A 17,354-nucleotide genomic window follows, 5' to 3' on the forward strand; every position below is an offset into this window, starting at 1 on the left:
GCCATCTCTGGGAAATTTCAGGTTCGCCTTCCAATTAATTGGAATAAGAACTGTCACATTACATTTGCTCGTAATTTTAGCCGAACATTTGTTTCTATTTGTTCTAATGAATACCATATTTGAGATGAATAATGAATTTCTGAATTATTTTTGTTTTATAAGTGACTGTAACTCATGCCCCCTATCTAATTTAGTACGGTGGGTTTTCTCGTCACCGCACTATGGGCGGGAATATTGGATTCAAACTTTCCTACCGTGCACTCACAATCTCCAGAAAGGCCTTCGCAGTAAAAACGGTACCGAGCTCGTGTGTGACCTACACACAAATAGGTAGCAGACAGGTAGAGCTCTAACCACTCGAAAAGATTGCAGCACCAATCATTCTCAGCTCGGCCGCATGACTCGCATTTATAAATGCCTTCGTCACCCGACTGCTATGTAGTTTGTATTGGTCGATAAATTACAGTGTACTTTATGGATAGCGCATAGTGGAGGGGGCGAGGGGGTAAAATGGGTAGGTGGGATAAATTGGGCAGGTAGTTGTTTCATCAGGAAAATGTCAAATATCGCTGTTTAGATCATGCACCGCTAATTGTTATTTTATTTCACGGCAAGCGGAATGTTCAGTAATTTTCTTAAACCATCAAATTGCAACTACCACTTGTACCAAATATGATTTTTGAGAATGGTTCAAATTTTGTGAAAATTTACATTTTTCTTCATCGAATTTCTTCCTTTCTAAAAAACATCGCCATAACTTGTGTTTACTAGCGACATCTGTTGCAAAATCATTCACGTTTCTTCTTCTTATTCGCATTTCAAGCTTATTGCTTAGCGCATATTAGCTTATTGCGTGCTCTCAACTTAGTGTTCTAAATGCACTTCCACAGTTATTAATTGAGAGCTTTCGATGCCAAATACTAATGCATGAATTTGTATATTGTGTGGCAAGCACAATGATACTCTATGCCCAGGGAAGTCGAGAAAATTTCCAACCCGAAAGATTCCCTCGACCGGACCGGGAATCGAACCCGCCGCCTCCGGCTTGGTAATACCGTGCCTTTACTGACTAGGCTATGAGGCCCCATAAAACCCCAACCACGCTGGTAATCCATTAAGAGAACTTCCTAAAAATGCGGGGAAGGAATCTTCGTAAAAGTGCGTACTTTGTAGAAGTTAAACGAATTACATAGCAATACGAGAAACTTCGTAAAACTTCATAGAAGGGCAGGGAATTTAGTTAATGTTTTGGCAACTTGTTTGAAGTTCTGTAACCTTTGTTGAATCCCAGCAAGCTTCGCAGATGTACTGGGAATTCCGTAGAATCTCAGGGAATATCCAAGAAGTTCAGCAAACCTTTTAGTACTTCAGGGATCTTCGTATCACAGAACTTTGTTTAATGGATGACTTCACAATCGGAGATGCCATATCTTCATCGAGTTGGACGAAATGGCTTCACTTCTACTGTTCAAATTAACGTTCAGGAGGGGTCTAGAGTCTTAACAGAAGTTTAGGATGATTAACGAAACATCATTTGATTTCGGGGAATTTCGTTGAAGATCGCAAAAGTTCTGGGAACTTTTTAGAACTTCAGGGAACTTTGTAGAAGGTCAGGTAATGGCGTAGAACTGGGTTCTGGAAACTCTCAAAAATTAAAGCAAATGTAGTAGTAGCTCCGCTTCATTGAAATACGGGGAATTTAGAAAAGATTATTTTCAAGGTGTTAAGTGAAGTTTAGTCAATGGATTTCCGTCAATGAACATCGTTTAATATCAGGGAACATCCCAGATGTTCAGGAGTATTCATAGAAAATTTGAGAGTTTTGTGGAAGATCGGATAGGTTCGTAGATATTCTGAAATCTTGTTAGAATTAAAAGATCGTGAAAAAAATAAACTTGGAAGAAGTTCAAGGAATCTTTAAGGCCTTAGAAGAATTTTGTAGATGGTCAGGGAACGTTGAATAAGTAAAACGGATATTCTCCCAGACATTTTCCGGCAGGATTTTCAACAAATATTCAAAAGACCTTCTAATCAGCGAAGATTTCAGTAAAGTCCTCTTGATATTTTTTCAAGAGTTCGGGTTGATCATGTATTATTCTGTAGATCTCCAACTACTCAAAACTACAAATGACATCTCTCAGATATTCAAGTTGTTCAGGAAGTATTCAAAAGATATCCAGCCAATCGACAATTTTAGCAGATTTTTTAAGGCTTTATTGCTTAGCCAACTCCTGTAGATATTTTTAGAAAACGTTGTCAGCATTATTCATAATCAACATCAAGAAGGAGCTCAAACTTTGAAGTCAAAACCTTAACTTTTAAAGCAAAAACCTTCACTTATGTGCTTTAAATTTAAAAAGCCTTCGGAATTTTCTTTCGATTTCATCATGAGGGGGAAAATGAATCCGGAGCATAAATTGTTTGCCAAACATATTTGAGGAGAAATTCAAGGAATTTGCGACGAGAACTGCAAATTTATCCTTAGGAAACTTTCAATGTGAGTAAAATTACAGGAGTCTATCTCTCTTCTCAAAAGGAACTCTGAAATTAATTCAATGGAAATTCTGAGAAATATTCCAAAGGGTTTCTTACTGAGAAGAATTCCAAGATAATTCCGTGGAAAACTTAGATTAAATTGCATTCAGCGGCGGGTGCCTACGTTTTGAGGAATTCTTCAAAGGAAATCGGAGACGTACTCCGAAGATATTCCAGTGATATTTAAAAAAAAAAACTCAAAGAAGCCTGAGGAAAATTTCTGTAAATTTATGGAATTTCTAGAATAATTCCATGGGAACTTCAGGAGAATACAAAGTGCACGCTGAGGATAACTCCACGTGAATTTTCAGGAAAAATCTCCTGGATTATTCTGAGGTCTTCAGAACTACTTGAAAGCTTCCATAATTTTGCAGAAATTAATTGAACTGTCTTGAAGTTCTTTTGCAGTTGCAGAAACCTGCCTGATTCTCCCAATACTTGTCTTCAAGAATTTCGAAGTTCTCTGAACTTTTTTGAACTCCCTCAATTTTCCGTAAGGTCATGGATCTTCTCTGATTCAGAGAAGATTCAGGATGACCGTTCGGAAAATTGAGGCAGTTCAAAAAAGTTCAGAGAATTTCAAAAATTTCAAAGAATTTTCGTAAGGTCCAAAGATTTTGGAAATCCAGGAAAGTCCCAAGAATTTCAGAAATTTATCGGGAAATTTTGAGATGTTCCCAAATTTTCAGAGAAATTCCCAGATTGTCAAAGAACTTAGTCATTTTTAGGAGATTCTTCAAAAAAATTTAAAGGAATTCTACCAGAATTTTGATAGAAATTCTACAAGATTTTCGATATAAATTCTACAGGCATTTCGATAGAAATTCTTCAAGCATTTCGAACGAAATTCCACAATCTTTTTGAATGAATTTCTACAACAATTTTGAATGAAATACTACAAAAATTTCGATAGAAATTCTTCTAGCATTTCAAAACAAATTCGTCAAGAATTTCGAAAGAAATTCTTCATGAATTTCGAAACAAAATTTCGGGAATTTCGAAAAAAAAATCTTCAAATGTAATGAAATTCTTCAAGAATTTCGAATAAAATTCCACAAGAAATTTGAATGAAATTAAACAAGAATTTTGAATAAAATTAAACAAGAATTTTGAATGAAATTCTACAAGAATTGCGAGTGAAATTCTACAAGAATTTCGAATTAAATACTACTGCAATTTCGAATAAAAGTCTACAAGGATTTTGTAGCGATTTCTACAAAAATTTCTAATCAAATTTTACTAGAATTTGGAGTCAAATTTCACAATAATTTCGAAACAAATTCTACAAGAATTTCAAATCAAATTCTACAAGAATTTCGATAGAAATTCTTCAAGCATTTCAATTGAAATTCCACAAGCTTTTCGAATGAATTTCTTCAAAAATTTTGAATGAAATACTATCAAAAATTCGATAGGAATTCTTCTAGAATTTCGAAAGAAATTATTCAAGAATTTCGAAACAAAATTTTAAGAATTTCGAGCTTCTTTAGTTGTAATGAAATTTTTCACGAATTTAGAATGAAATTCTATAAAAATTTAGATTTAAAATCTTCAAGAATTGAGTATTAAATTCTACAAGAAGTTAGAATTAAATTCTATAAGAATTTCGAATGAATTTCTTAAAGAATTTCGAATGAAATTCTACAAGAATTACAAATGAAATTCTATAAGAATTGCGAATGAAATTCTACAAGAACTTCGAATTAAATACTACAGCAATTTTGAATAAAAGCCTTAAAGGATTTTTAAGCAGTTTCTACAAAAATTTCTAATCAAATTCTACTAGAATTTGGAATCAAATTCTATAACAATTTCGAAACAAATTTTACAAAAATTTTGAATGAAATACTACAAAAAACTCGATAGGAATTCTTCTAGCATTTCGAAAGAAATTCTTCAATAATTTCTAAACAAAATTTCAAGAATTTCGAAGCAAAATTTCAAGAATTTCAGAGAAAGATCTTCAGATGTAATGAAATTCTTCGAGAATTTCGGGACTGAAAGTCCTAAGAATTTCCGAAATTTATCGGGAAATTTTTAGATGTTACCCTAATTTTCAGAGAAATTCCCAGATTTTCAAAGAACTTAGGAATTTAAAGAGATTCTACAAAAAAAATTGAAAGGAATTCTACCAGAATTTTGATAGAAATTCTACAAGATTTTCGATATAAATTCTACAGGCATTTCGATAGAAATTCTTCACGCATTCCGAACGAAATTGCATAAACTTTTTGAATGAATTTCTACAACAATCTTGTATAATTCTTCTAGCATTTTAAAACAAATTCGTCAAGAATTTCAAAAGAAATTCTTCATGAATTTCGAAACACAATTTCAGGAATTTCGAAAAAAAAATCTTCAGATGTAATGAAATTCTTCAAGAATTTCGAATAAAATTCCATAAGAAATTTGAATGAAATGCTGCAAGAATTTTAAATGAAATTAAACAAGAATTTTGAATGAAATTAAGTAAGAATTGCGAATGAAATTCTACAAGAACTTCGAATTAAATACTAATGCAATTTCCAATTAAAGTCTACAAGGATTTTGTAGCAATTTTCTACAAAAATTTCTAATCATATTCTACTAGAATTTGGAATCAAATTTCACAATAATTTCGAAAACAAAAAATTACAAGAATTTTGAATTAAATTCTACAAGAATTTCGACAGAAATTCTTCAAGCATTTCAAATGAAATTCCTCAAGCTTTTCGAATGAATTTCTTCAAAAATTTTGAATGAAATACTACAAAAAATTCGATAGGAATTCTTTTAGAATTTCGAAAAAAATAATTCAAAAATTTCGAAACGAAATTTCAAGAATTTCGAGAGAAAAATCTTTAGTTGTAATTAAATTCTTCACGAATTTAGAATGAATTTCTTCAAAAATTTAGATTGAAAATCTTCAAGAATTGAGAATTAAATTCTACAAGAATTTAGAATTAAATTCCATTAGAATTTCGAATGCATTTCTCAAAGAATTTCGAATGAAATTCTACAAGAATTTCAAATGAAATTCTATAAGAATTACGAATGAAATTATACAAGAACTTCAAATTAAATACTACAGCGATTTCGAAAAAAAAACCTACAAGGATTTTTAAGCAGTTTCTACAAAAAATTCTAATCAAATTCTACTAGAATTTGAAATCAAATTCTACTAGAATTTGAAATCAAATTCTACAACAATTTCGAAAAAAATTCTACAAAAATTTTGAATGAAATACTACAAAAAAAAACTCGATAGGAATTCTTCTAGCATTTCGAAAGAAATTCTTCAATAATTTCTAAACAAAATTTCAAGAATTTCGAAGCAAAATTTCAAGAATTTTGGAGAAAGATCTTCAGATGTAATGAAATTCTTCAAGAATTTCGGGACTGAAAGTCCTAAGAATTTCCGAAATTTATCGGGAAATTTTTAGACGTTCCCTAGATTTCAGAGAAATTCTCAGATTTTCAAAGAACTTAGGAATTTAAGGAGATTCTACAAAAAAATTGAAAGGAATTCTACCAGAATTTTGATAGAAATTCTTCAAGATTTTCGATATAAATTCTACAAGCATTTCGATAGAAATTCTTCAAGCATTCCGAACGAAATTCCACAAACTTTTTGAATGAATTTCTACAACAATTTTGAATGAAATACTACAAAAATTTCGTTGGAAATTCTTCTAGCATTTCAAAACAAATTCGTCAAGAATTTCAAAACAAATTCTACAAGAATTTCGAATCAAATTCTACAAGAATTTCGATAGAAATTCTTCCAGCATTTCAAATGAAATTCCACAAGCTTTTCGAATAAATTTCTTCAAACATTTTGAATGAAATACTATCAAAAATTCGATAGGAATTCTACTAGAATTTCAAAAGAAATTATTCAAGAATTTCGAAACAAAATTTTAAGAATTTCTAGAGAAAAATCTTTATAGGTTCTGTATCCTTTTGGTTTTTTTTTTTCGAAATCGCTGTAGTATTTAATTCGAAGTTCTTGTAGAATTTCATTCGCAATTCTTATAGAATTTTATTTGAAATTCTTGTTGAATTTCATTCGAAATTCTTTAAGAAATTCATTCGAAATTCTTATAGAATTAAATTCTCTTCTTGAAGATTTTCAATATAAATTTTTGTAGAATTTCATTTGAAATTCTATAAGAATTGCGAATGAAATTCTACAAGAACTTCGAATTAAATACTACAGCAATTTCAAATAAAAGCCTACAAGGATTTTTAAGCAGTTTCTACAAAAATTTCTTATCAAATTCTACTAGAATTTGGAATCAAATTCTACAACAATTTCGAAACAAATTCTACAAAAATTTTGAATGAAATACTACAAAAAACTCGATAGGAATTCTTCTAGCATTTCGAAAGAAATTTTTCAATAATTTCTAAACAAAATTTCAAGAATTTCGAGAGAAAAATCTTTAGTTGTAATGAAATTCTTGACGAATTTAGAATGAAATTCTACAAAAATTTAGATTGAAAATCTTCAAGAATTGAAAATTAAAATCTACAAGAATTTAGAAGTAAATTCTATAAGAATTTCGAATGAATTTCTTAAAGAATTTCGAATGAAATTCTACAAGAACTTTGAATTAAATACTGCAGCGATTTCGAAAAAAAGCCTACAAGGATTTTTAAGCAGTTTCAACCAACATTTCTAATCAAATCCTACTAGAATTTAGACAAATTCTACAACAATTTCGAAACAAATTCTACAAAAATTTTGAATGAAATACTACAAAAAAAACTCGATGGGAATTCTCTAGCATTTCGAAAGAAATTCTTCAATAATTTCTAAACAAAATTTCAAGAATTTCGGAGAAAGATCTTCATATGTAATGAAATTCTTCAAGAATTTCGGGACTGAAAGTCCCAAGAATTTCCGAAATTTATCAGGAAATTTTTAGATGTTCCCTAATTTTCAGAGAAATTCCCAGATTTTCAAAGAACTTAGGCATTTTTAGGACAGTTTAATTAAATTCATGGCAGTACAACAAGCTTCCCAGGAAGAGAAATTGCGAGAACTTCAGAAGTTTCCGTTATTTTCCTAGAATTTCTAGGAAGCTCCTGATGTTTTAACAATTCCCCGGAGTTCCGAAAACTTTTAATGTTTGATTTATGTTATTTCTCGAAAGTTTATTGAACTGCCTTGAGGTTCTCTGTTCTTTCCTGAAAGCCTAGGAACTTCTCGAAGGTATTTTTTTTTCAGTTCTCGTGAAGCAACAACTCCGAAGTTCTATGAAAATTTGGGAAATTTCTTGACGATTTTAAAACCTCTGCCAATTTTTAATTTTTTCTGGAGTTCGAGAATTTTTGGAGCTAAACGAAACTTCTGTGAAATGTTCCCACATATTCTTTTCGTTTAGTTTTTGTATCTTCCCTAATGTTCCATGGACTCCTAGGAAGTTCTCGAAGTTTTTTCCTGAAGATCTCTGGACTTCTGTGATGCGTTTGAAGTCTCTCTGGAATGTCTTTTTCTGAAATTTTAGGGAACATTTTTAAGTTCCCTCAATTTGTCTGGATTCAAACGAAATAATTCATATAAATCTAAGATTTTCACTTAAGTTTTAATATTGATCACCGTGTTCTACTCGCCTTCTGGACCCCCTTCTGTCACGCAAAATAAAAAAAAATTCAAATAACTTCAGTCTTCTCGATATTTTCCTGAATTTCATGGAACTGCCCTTAAATAATCCCCTTCAATTAGCAACTTTTCCAAAAGTCTAGGATTTTTTTATATTATCAAAACTGTCCACTGAATTTCGTTAAAGTTGTGTAGTAGACTGATGCAAAATTTGACTTGTTCGCTCCACAGTGCTTAAATGGTTTCAAATCGGGTCCTGATTAGTCTCCCAAAGTTACAACTCATTTGGTTAGAAGCAGACTTCGCACAAGCCATTTGAAGTTTACGTGTAAATTACTATGTGAAATCTCATCTTTTTGTTCATTGCCTTCTAGTCTTTTTCCTTATTAAGCTGCGAAACAGTTCGATAGCCATTCTTATAGAATGGAAAACAATCTTTCTCAGCTACAACTTTGCTGAAGATTGTTTCTATGTTAAACGAGACAGGAAAAAGTTATTAATTATTTAAGAGATTGGTAAACTTATGACATGATCAAGCAGCTGCTCTGTAGGCAACACTGTATTTTGCAGTGTGACAAAGTAGCCATGATTTGTGTGTCCTATTCAACGCCCCAGAAACACCAATGTTGCCTGCTGGGCCGTTGATTGAGCATGATCATAAGTCATCAGCGCATTGAACCATAGATAACCTTCGATCCTTGCATTTAATTAAAAAGTGGTCGTGGGCAAAGTTGTAGCTGGAAAAATTTCCTACAAGTACAGTTGAAAACTTTTGAAGCAGACCAATATGGTGAATTATTAGATAGACATGAACAAAAATCTTGGTTTTACCATAGTAATTCCCATACAAACTTCAATTGGTTTGTGCCATCTCAGTTTCTCACCAAATGGGTTCAAATTTTGAGAGGTTAGTCAGGATCCGATTTGGAATCGTTTAAGTATTGCGGAGCGAAAATTTCAAATTTTGCATCACTCTATTGTGTAGACTGTCCCGAATTTCTCCGAGCTTTTAAGTACCCCCAATTTAATTGAAGTTAATTGAATTGCCTTTAATTTTCCATAATTTTCTCAAAGTTTTGTAAACTTCATAAACGCTCACGTTACTTTGCCTTATGTCACTCATTTTCCTAGAACTTCTCTGGACATCCCTGAAGTTTTCTATGCTTCTCTTCCCTAAATTTTCGTAATTCCCTGACGCTTTCGGATCATTTATAGAATTCTAGGAATATCCCACAATTCCACGGAACTGTTTGTACGTCTCTGCAAGTCTCCTTAATGTAATTGCATTGCTCTGAAGTTATCTGACTGTCCTCGATGTACTCGGGACTTCGCTGAATATCATGGAACCATCTGAACGTTTCTAAAAAACTGGTACTGCCAGGAACTTCCCTAATCAACTAAGTTAAATTTTCATTGAAAATCTTTTAAAATTCTTGAAATACTCTCACATTTTTCTGATGTTAGGATAACTTTTATTATGTTCTAGAAATTCTTTCGGAACTTTTCTGAAGATTCCGGAATTTCCCTGACTTTTTGAAACTTCTGCAATTTCCTTGAAATTATTTGAACTACTCTTTGGTTCTCTGATCTGTCCAGATCGGGGAAGCTTCCATGAAACTCACAATCCTACAATGTCTTGGTTCTGATCTAAAATGAATGGAACTCTCCTGAACACGTTTAAACTTTCCTGAAGTTTTCTGGACCTCTGTGAAAGTCCCGTACTGTTTCTGAAGTTTTCATAATTTCTGCGAAGTTTCAATAAATTCCCGGTACATCTTAAGGGTTCCCATATTTTCCCTGAAGAAGTTGGAGCTGTCCTGCATTTATCTAATCTCACGCAGATAGATGTTTAAACTCCTCCAAAAGTCTGAACTTGCCTGCAGCTACGGAAACTGGCCTTAAGATCTCTGAAATTCAGATCTAGCATTTCTGAGGTACTTGGAACGTCTTAACAGTTTCCACAGTTAAGTTATAAATTTTCCTGAAATTCCAAGAGGTTCTTAAAAGTTCCTGTAGCATTTTGGAAGCTAATGGAACCGCTTTGAACTTCTTAAGGCTTCCATAAAGTTCCCCATATTTTCAAGACGTTTGAGAGCTTCACTGAAATTGTTAGCATTGCCTTTCATTCCTTGGATCTTCTGTAAAGTTCCTACAACTGATGTGCAGTGCACTTTTCCCGAAGATAACCTCCTCTTTAAAAAAAAAATAATTCTGTGTATCACTTTTAGGCGGATCAATCAACTAAAGGGTACCGTCAAAAGATAGGATTTTGCAAGTCTAGAAACATCTTACAAGACACTATATATTTAAAATAAACGGTTTTGGAGTAATTCCACGCGATCACGTTTTTCACCGTATGGACCATTGGTTTTATGTTTTATTTAAAAAAATGCAGAAAATTCAATTCCTAAGTTAATATCTTTAGTTGATATCAAAGAACATAAGTTAAACTAACATTACATCTGACCAAATACTTAGAATACACATATTTTCACTATAAACCCGGAGAACTTCGTGATTTGTACGTATTTTCTTTTGTAAACAAACCCGTCAATCACCGATTTCTCGCGAATAAAATCTCAATCTCGGGATCAAATCATACCACATGCTAGTTGAATCATTCCTCTACCTGTTTGTGTTGTCAATTTTCTAGCCTGAGCTTTTATTCGCGAGAAATCGTCAATTGAAGCGTTTGTTTACAAAAGCAATCACGCCCAAATTTCAAATCACTCCGGAAACAACATCAATCTCCTGGAGGCGCATTTTACCCCCACCGCCCAATATGAACGTCCATAGAGAGAAGGCAGGAAAGAGTGAGCGAACGACTCAATTAAAGACAAAAACAAGCAACTGCGAAAGCACTTATCACTGAACTGCGTACAAAAGTGTCACCGCCAGTATCTCTTGAGTATAAATAGTATCCAATTGACACTTTCGCTCTCGCTCTAAACAGCCCCGAACCGAATCCCAGTATCAGTAGTGAGTGCTAGCCCCAGTATAGTAGGCTACTGGTTGGTTGTCCATCGAAATCGCAGCGTCGCCGCAAGCTGCCTCAAGTTGTGTGTGCACTTTGACCCAAAACATTCGAGCAGGAGATCATTATCGGGCAAATTCGCGTGCTCGTTCAGCTGCGATATGTGCGATAAAAGAAAAACGAACGATCACGAGGTAGCTCTGCTGGCCGGCGATAGGTGACCTTTGTAACACACACCAATACCTCCATCGCATGCGATTGACGTAAATTTCGGCGCTTTGTTTACTTTGTTTTCTGCTTTCTGCTTATAGTAGAGGTCGTGAAGAAAAAAACAGTCGGGTAGTCTAGAACGCCGCACTATGTACTTATCGAGCTTTGTTTACGCATGTGTGTGTGTGTGTGGGGGTTTGTGCGAAAAATATGATTCCATTGATCTCCGAGGCGAGCCCGACTACTGACGGAGTCTCTAAGTAGGTAGTGGTGATAGTAGACAGCAGCAGCAGCAGTATTCAAGAGCAATATTCCGGTTGCGATCGGAAGGAGGTCGTTCGCTCGCGGTCAGTCAGTACGTGAGGATATCCCTGGCTGTGATCATGTTCTAAGTGCACTGCGACATTCGCGTGGGTGTGTTTTTGTTTTTATTTAACTCGTCGGGTGGGTGGGTCACGTGACGTTTCCCTTCGATACCAAAGAGATCTCGACCGACCGAAACGCCGCCGGCGGGATCAACTGTCCGGAACCGAAGCCATCCAAAGTGTCATTGAGCAATGATCAATCTCTAATTTTAATCTTCCATCTGTACTAGTGATTGTGGAATTTGAATAACCTCGAGAAAACTGCGTGTGCGTGCGTGCTTGTCTACTGCGTATTGATTGCGATCGTCAAAAGTCTGTGTTTGTGTTCATGTGAAAAAGTCGCTGTGATTGAGAAGAAATTTTTGTACCAAAGCACGCACATCACAAGATCCGGAATCCGGAACTTCCGACCGAGTGAGTTGAGTAACGCCGCGCTGCACCACCATGGGAAGCGTGTCCAAGGAGCCGGCGACGTACGAGGGAACTCTCATCGACGAGAGCCAGCAGTTCATACTAGACGGTAAGTTCTTGTGACGTCCGGAAGTAGTTAGGCACACGTCGTGCTCGCAGTGCAGCTGCTAGAAGGTCAACCAGAGGACCGAAACAAGCGGTAAATTTGCTCGCAAAGCCACACACTTCCTTCCTGACTAACTGGCTTTCGCTTGATTGATGGCTTTTGACCATCCACGTCGATATTGATTGTGCGTAGGCCTGTCTGACAAACGGTTCTTTTTCCATCTTATGCTGTTTGACATTTCGAAAAGCAGGATAAAAACAGCTGAGTATGACGCATGGGCTAAATATTTCCAAACGGTGGCGGCGACCTTCGGAAAGCGAAGGAGATCGTTAAGCCAAATAGTGGTTGATTGCTATCAGCATTAGGCCACCGGCTCACAGCGCGCGCCCGGTGCCAGAGTCAAGGTGTCGTCAGCTGGTGAAGCAAAATGGCAATAAACATTAATACGGCATTTATTGTCTTCGATTGATTGGTGTTGTGTATTTTGCTTCGCCGTTTTGATCGTCTTCCTCCCGTTTTTATACGGCAAATTGGCGTTGCAGTATGAATCAACACTGCTTGATTGCAGGCACGGTCAGCGATCATGTTTATAGGGGAGAAGTGGGTGCTTTTTGCAACCTGAAATAGTTGTAAGCTATGTTGCCACATGTAAACAATGACTACACCATCTGATAGAGTAGACTTCTTCTTCCTGATGGCTTGTGTTGGTTTGGCTGGATGAGTTTTCTAGATAAACGATTCTCTTCATCGAGATTCTTTTTCGTTAAAAACTCAGCTGCAAAATCATTTCCTGTTGTGTTCGATGTTTAAGACGCTTGATAAATCCCTACTTTATCGAACTAAAAAAATATGGTATGGTACCAGTACATGAAGTTTTGGAAGTGTCCTTTTTAGGGCCCTGCCAGAATCGGTTTTGGGTATGCGGGTTTGACCAAATCCACCTGTTTGTTTGTGGCATGATATCTATTTACTTCTGGATAAGTCATAAATTTTGAGCCATCGGAGGTTTTGGAAGTGTGCTTTTCTAACCGATCGGAACCGGTGCCAGGTAACCTAAATAGCCAAATTGAAGAAATCCTGGGTAGGGTGCCATTCCAAGAACCTTTATCTTTCATTAGAGGCCAATAGATGAAAAATCGGTTCAAAAATCGTTTTTTGGGAGCGAGTTATAGTCTGGGTCTTTTTAGACCCGCTAATGCTCAATGTATTACTTTTTTTTGTACCGGCACTTGGTTCCTATAATAGAGAAAGCCATTATTTATTACGGAGTTTACTATTTTAATAACACCCCAAGTAACAATTCAAGCTGAACAGTAAGAACAGAAGCTGATTATTGGTTGATTTAAGGTGTACAAAGCTGATTAACAGCAGGCTGAATAAATAGTTGATTAGTAGTGCGTAAAGCTAATTGTATCCCCATAATTCAACCTCAATAAATTAGCTGATCTAAAGATTGAACAAGCCTTATTTTAGCTTAACACTACTCCACAAATCAGCAGTGCACTACACATATTTTGATATGTTAAATGTAGTCAGTGTCACTCGTTGCATTTCCGGCATTTTAGTTCTTCTAAATTCACTGCCTACCTTTTTAATCCCAAGCAGCGGCAGCAGTAGTGACAAGGTAGAGGAGCTTTTAGGAATATTTCCAGGTAGAAGTGAGCTGCGACGACGTCGGAAGCATTAACATTTGTATTTTTGTGTCTTGACTGACATATTGCACTGAACTTGCAGACAGATCTCCAAAAATATAACTCAATTATGGCACTCAAACAGCTTCCTCATGACGATCGAAATAAATCGCGCACATTGTGTTAACTGCACTTGAAAATGAGATGAATTGCTAGAAGTTAACGATCATACCGTTTGCCACACATATGCTTGAGTTCTCCAGTAGGTATGATTAATGCCTGTGAATCAGCGACTGCCTGTTCGAATCCCGAATTGCAAAGGTTTTTAGACTTATAATAACACTATATAACTCATTACAACATTTGAAAAGGGCCTATCCTCGTTGATCGATACTCTTCATCGAAATTCTCTTTGGATTACCACGGCTACATAAACGGATTTCTCGCTAAGCTTGCAGCACAGTTCGATAGAAGATGATGAAACAACGCACTCAATGGCAAATTCATTTGCAGTCGGGTTATTCGCCAAAGAGAAAATCGATCAACAATGATAGGCCCTTTTCTCGTGCTGCGCGAGAAATATGCAAATCCAATTAGGTAGTCAGTACCTTGTTGCTGTCCCATAAAAATAAATAAGATATGAAGCGGTCTTCAATTTTTTTTTCTTAATAAAACTAGAAGGCTGAACAAGGGCTGGAAAAGCCTGTTATTTAATGCCTTACAAAGCTAATAATTTATGTAGCTGTTATGCTTTTGGCTGATTAAAATCACCAAATTTAGATGTTTAAAAGCTGAACAAAGGTTAACGTGATCTATGTACAACAATTATTCAAACTAAGGCTGAATTAAAATCGATTGAACAACAATTGTTAAGCATCAAATTGATACCTGGGACTATCGCAATTATAGGCTTAATAAAAAAAATATTCGTTTTCGAGCAAATATAAGCCCAATTTTATTCATCATCATGACTTTAAACCCGGAAGATCCAAGAGCTTAGCTTAGCTTAGTCTGACTGCACGTATCGATAGTTGCACTCCGTGATTGATCTGAACCAGTGAAATTGTACAAAGAATCAACTGAATGGGGCTTGGGAGTAACCTGCCATTCTCAGTGTACATGTTCCAGTGACTCCTACCTTTAAAGATCAATAACGTCACCGGCCACGTCCTTGCAATCAGGTGGGAGAGGGAAGGAATGTTAGTGTGTGACTTTTGTTGTTTTGGGACCGTGTTTACCTCTGCATCCCACAAAAGTAACAGGAAGGAGGTTTTGTTAGTGGGTTAGGTTCGTTGGATCAGGATTCACCTTGATAAGTGATGCGATCTTTTGTTTTGTGTAGTTATTTATAAGTGTTTTCGATTTATGCTCTAAACAGCCGGCTGTCTAGAGATGTAGATCATTATTAGATGTGTGTATACCGATTTAAACCAACAATAAGGATACTGTTGGGGCCACTCACAAAGTGTGATGATGGTTTATTTTATTTTATCAATGACCAAAATAATTAATTATAAGCGGTTTGAACCGATTTAAACCAACAGCAAGGATGATGTTGGGGCCACTCACAAAGTGTGATGGTGGTTTACTTGATTGAATATAAAATAATTATTAGAACCGATTTGACCCGATTTAGACCAACGGCAAGGATACTGTTGGGGCCACTCACAAAGTGTGATGGTGGTTTATTTAGTTCGGAAGAAAATGAATATGTATACTTCTTTTTTTATATAATAGAACGAATTTGTACTGATTCAAACCAAAAGCAAGGGTTCTATTGGGGCAACTCACGAAGTGCGATGGTGGTTTATACTATAAGGGCATAAAACAAAATCAAGAGCCATTTCGGTTTCCATAGCTTCCTAGACACTCGGCCGCAAAATAATCTTATCCGACGGAAACGTCTCGATCATCGCGCGATTTACCGTATTGATTCAAATTCCGAACAGTGCGTTAAAATCATCCTTTGAAAAACACCTTTTTTACCTAAAATATTGCTGATCCGCTCAGAATGTATTTAAACTCACGACTTATCGTAATATCCTGATTAAGCCTACTTCTTGATTCTGTTTCTAAATTCCCACTTTTTCAATTTCATCTGAGAACTATCTCGGATTTCTCGAAATGCATCCCAATGTTTTATAATATATCATTAATTTTCAATACATAATACATACGAGCAGACGGAACCCAATCATGAGTAAAATCCATCTTCCTCCGGGTGGCTCGACTTCGCCGTGTTCCACACGTTTGTCAGACTCACTCATTTCACTGCGAAACAGTATCACCTAAGCAAGATACACTCTATTCATTTCTCTCCTGGCTAGTAAAATAAGAGAACCCTAAAGCGTTGGCTACTCAGACAATGAGTCTCCCATAAAACTTAGTAAAGAATACTCAAGATCAGCAATCATCCCTTCTAAGTGACTCTTCTTATCCATGTAATGCTCTTTCAATCTTCAAGTTCCCCATCATATTACCCACCTCTCACCCAACGTTTGTGTCTGATGTGCAACCCAGAAGATTTGTAGCACCCTGAACTCATTCATGAACCATTGCCTCTAAAATTTGACTGATTAATATATTTTTAACAACACTTTTTTAACACAACAACTTTACATTTTCTAATATCTTCAAGTTTGCATTGCATCCTAAATTCCCGGCATACCCAATCTATTCTTATCATCATTTGAGTTGACTTAATTTTTCGTGCAAGTTTATTAGATCAACCATTTGACCTAAAAATAGGTTGTTGTCCATGCTGTCTAAAGCTTTAAACTGAAAGCCTCATTGACACCATGTGAGCTTAACCGATACAACGGTATACTTTAAGATAATATTCTTCATTATTCTTATACTATGTACTTATCTGCCAATACGCCTCATATGACAACCAACCAGCAGGTTTTCTCCCTATTTTTCGCTATAGGTTCAATCCAATTCGCCTCAAATGCCTCGTTTTCGGCTACGGACGAAGTTTCTCCTTCTTGCCGCTTTTTTCGCTCTTCGGCCGTATGATGCCATACTGGTACTCCCATCACCAAAATTTTCATTTGCATTTTAAATCATATTTTCACAATTCTCACATGCCACTCCTTGTTTTTATTGTGCACTATATTTTGTCCAATTACTGTCACCATTTTCACTTTTTTATTGCGTATTTAACGTCTATAATTTTTATTTAATTCAGGACCGATAATTCTCCACTCCCAACTTATAACAGTGTTGCCAGATCTCTCCATTAAACCCGGAAGATCCAAGATCCGATAAATTTAAAATGACCCAGAGATGTACTGAGATATATGTGAGACATTTGGACAAAATTCATGAAAAAATTCCTACAAGTTTCTTGCAGAATTTCTTAAAAATTTCTTGTATAATTTAAATAAATTTTCTTGTATATTTTCAATAAAAATTCTTGTAGAATTTCAATCGAAATTCTTGTCGAATTTCATACGAAATTCTTGTAGAATTTAATTCGAAATTCTTGCAAAAAATTAATTCGAAATTCTTGTAAAAATTAATTAAACATTAT

General features: G+C 35.2%; 1 protein-coding gene across 3 annotated transcripts in view; it reads left to right on the forward strand.

Annotated features, from left to right (window-relative positions):
• The window catches only part of centrocortin (cerebellar degeneration-related protein 2-like), a 420,769-nt gene that overhangs the window by 181,739 nt on the left and 221,676 nt on the right, over positions 1-17,354 (forward strand). Inside the window, exon 2 of one of the 3 annotated variants that reach the window (XM_065218867.1) lies at positions 11,902-12,191. The exons of 1 other annotated variant lie outside the window; for it this stretch is intronic. In XM_065218867.1, coding sequence (XP_065074939.1) covers positions 12,116-12,191 — 76 coding nt within the window. In that variant the 5' untranslated portion in view covers positions 11,902-12,115. Of the gene's footprint in view, positions 1-11,584; positions 12,192-17,354 lie in introns of those variants that run through there. One more of the 3 variants, XM_065218868.1, reaches the window with a different exon arrangement.

Source organism: Ochlerotatus camptorhynchus, unplaced genomic scaffold, assembly GCF_037179485.1.
Source record: "Ochlerotatus camptorhynchus isolate MF236.1 unplaced genomic scaffold, CSIRO-AGI_Acam_v1.1 ptg000094l, whole genome shotgun sequence".
Classification (NCBI taxonomy): Eukaryota; Metazoa; Arthropoda; class Insecta; order Diptera; family Culicidae; genus Ochlerotatus; species Ochlerotatus camptorhynchus.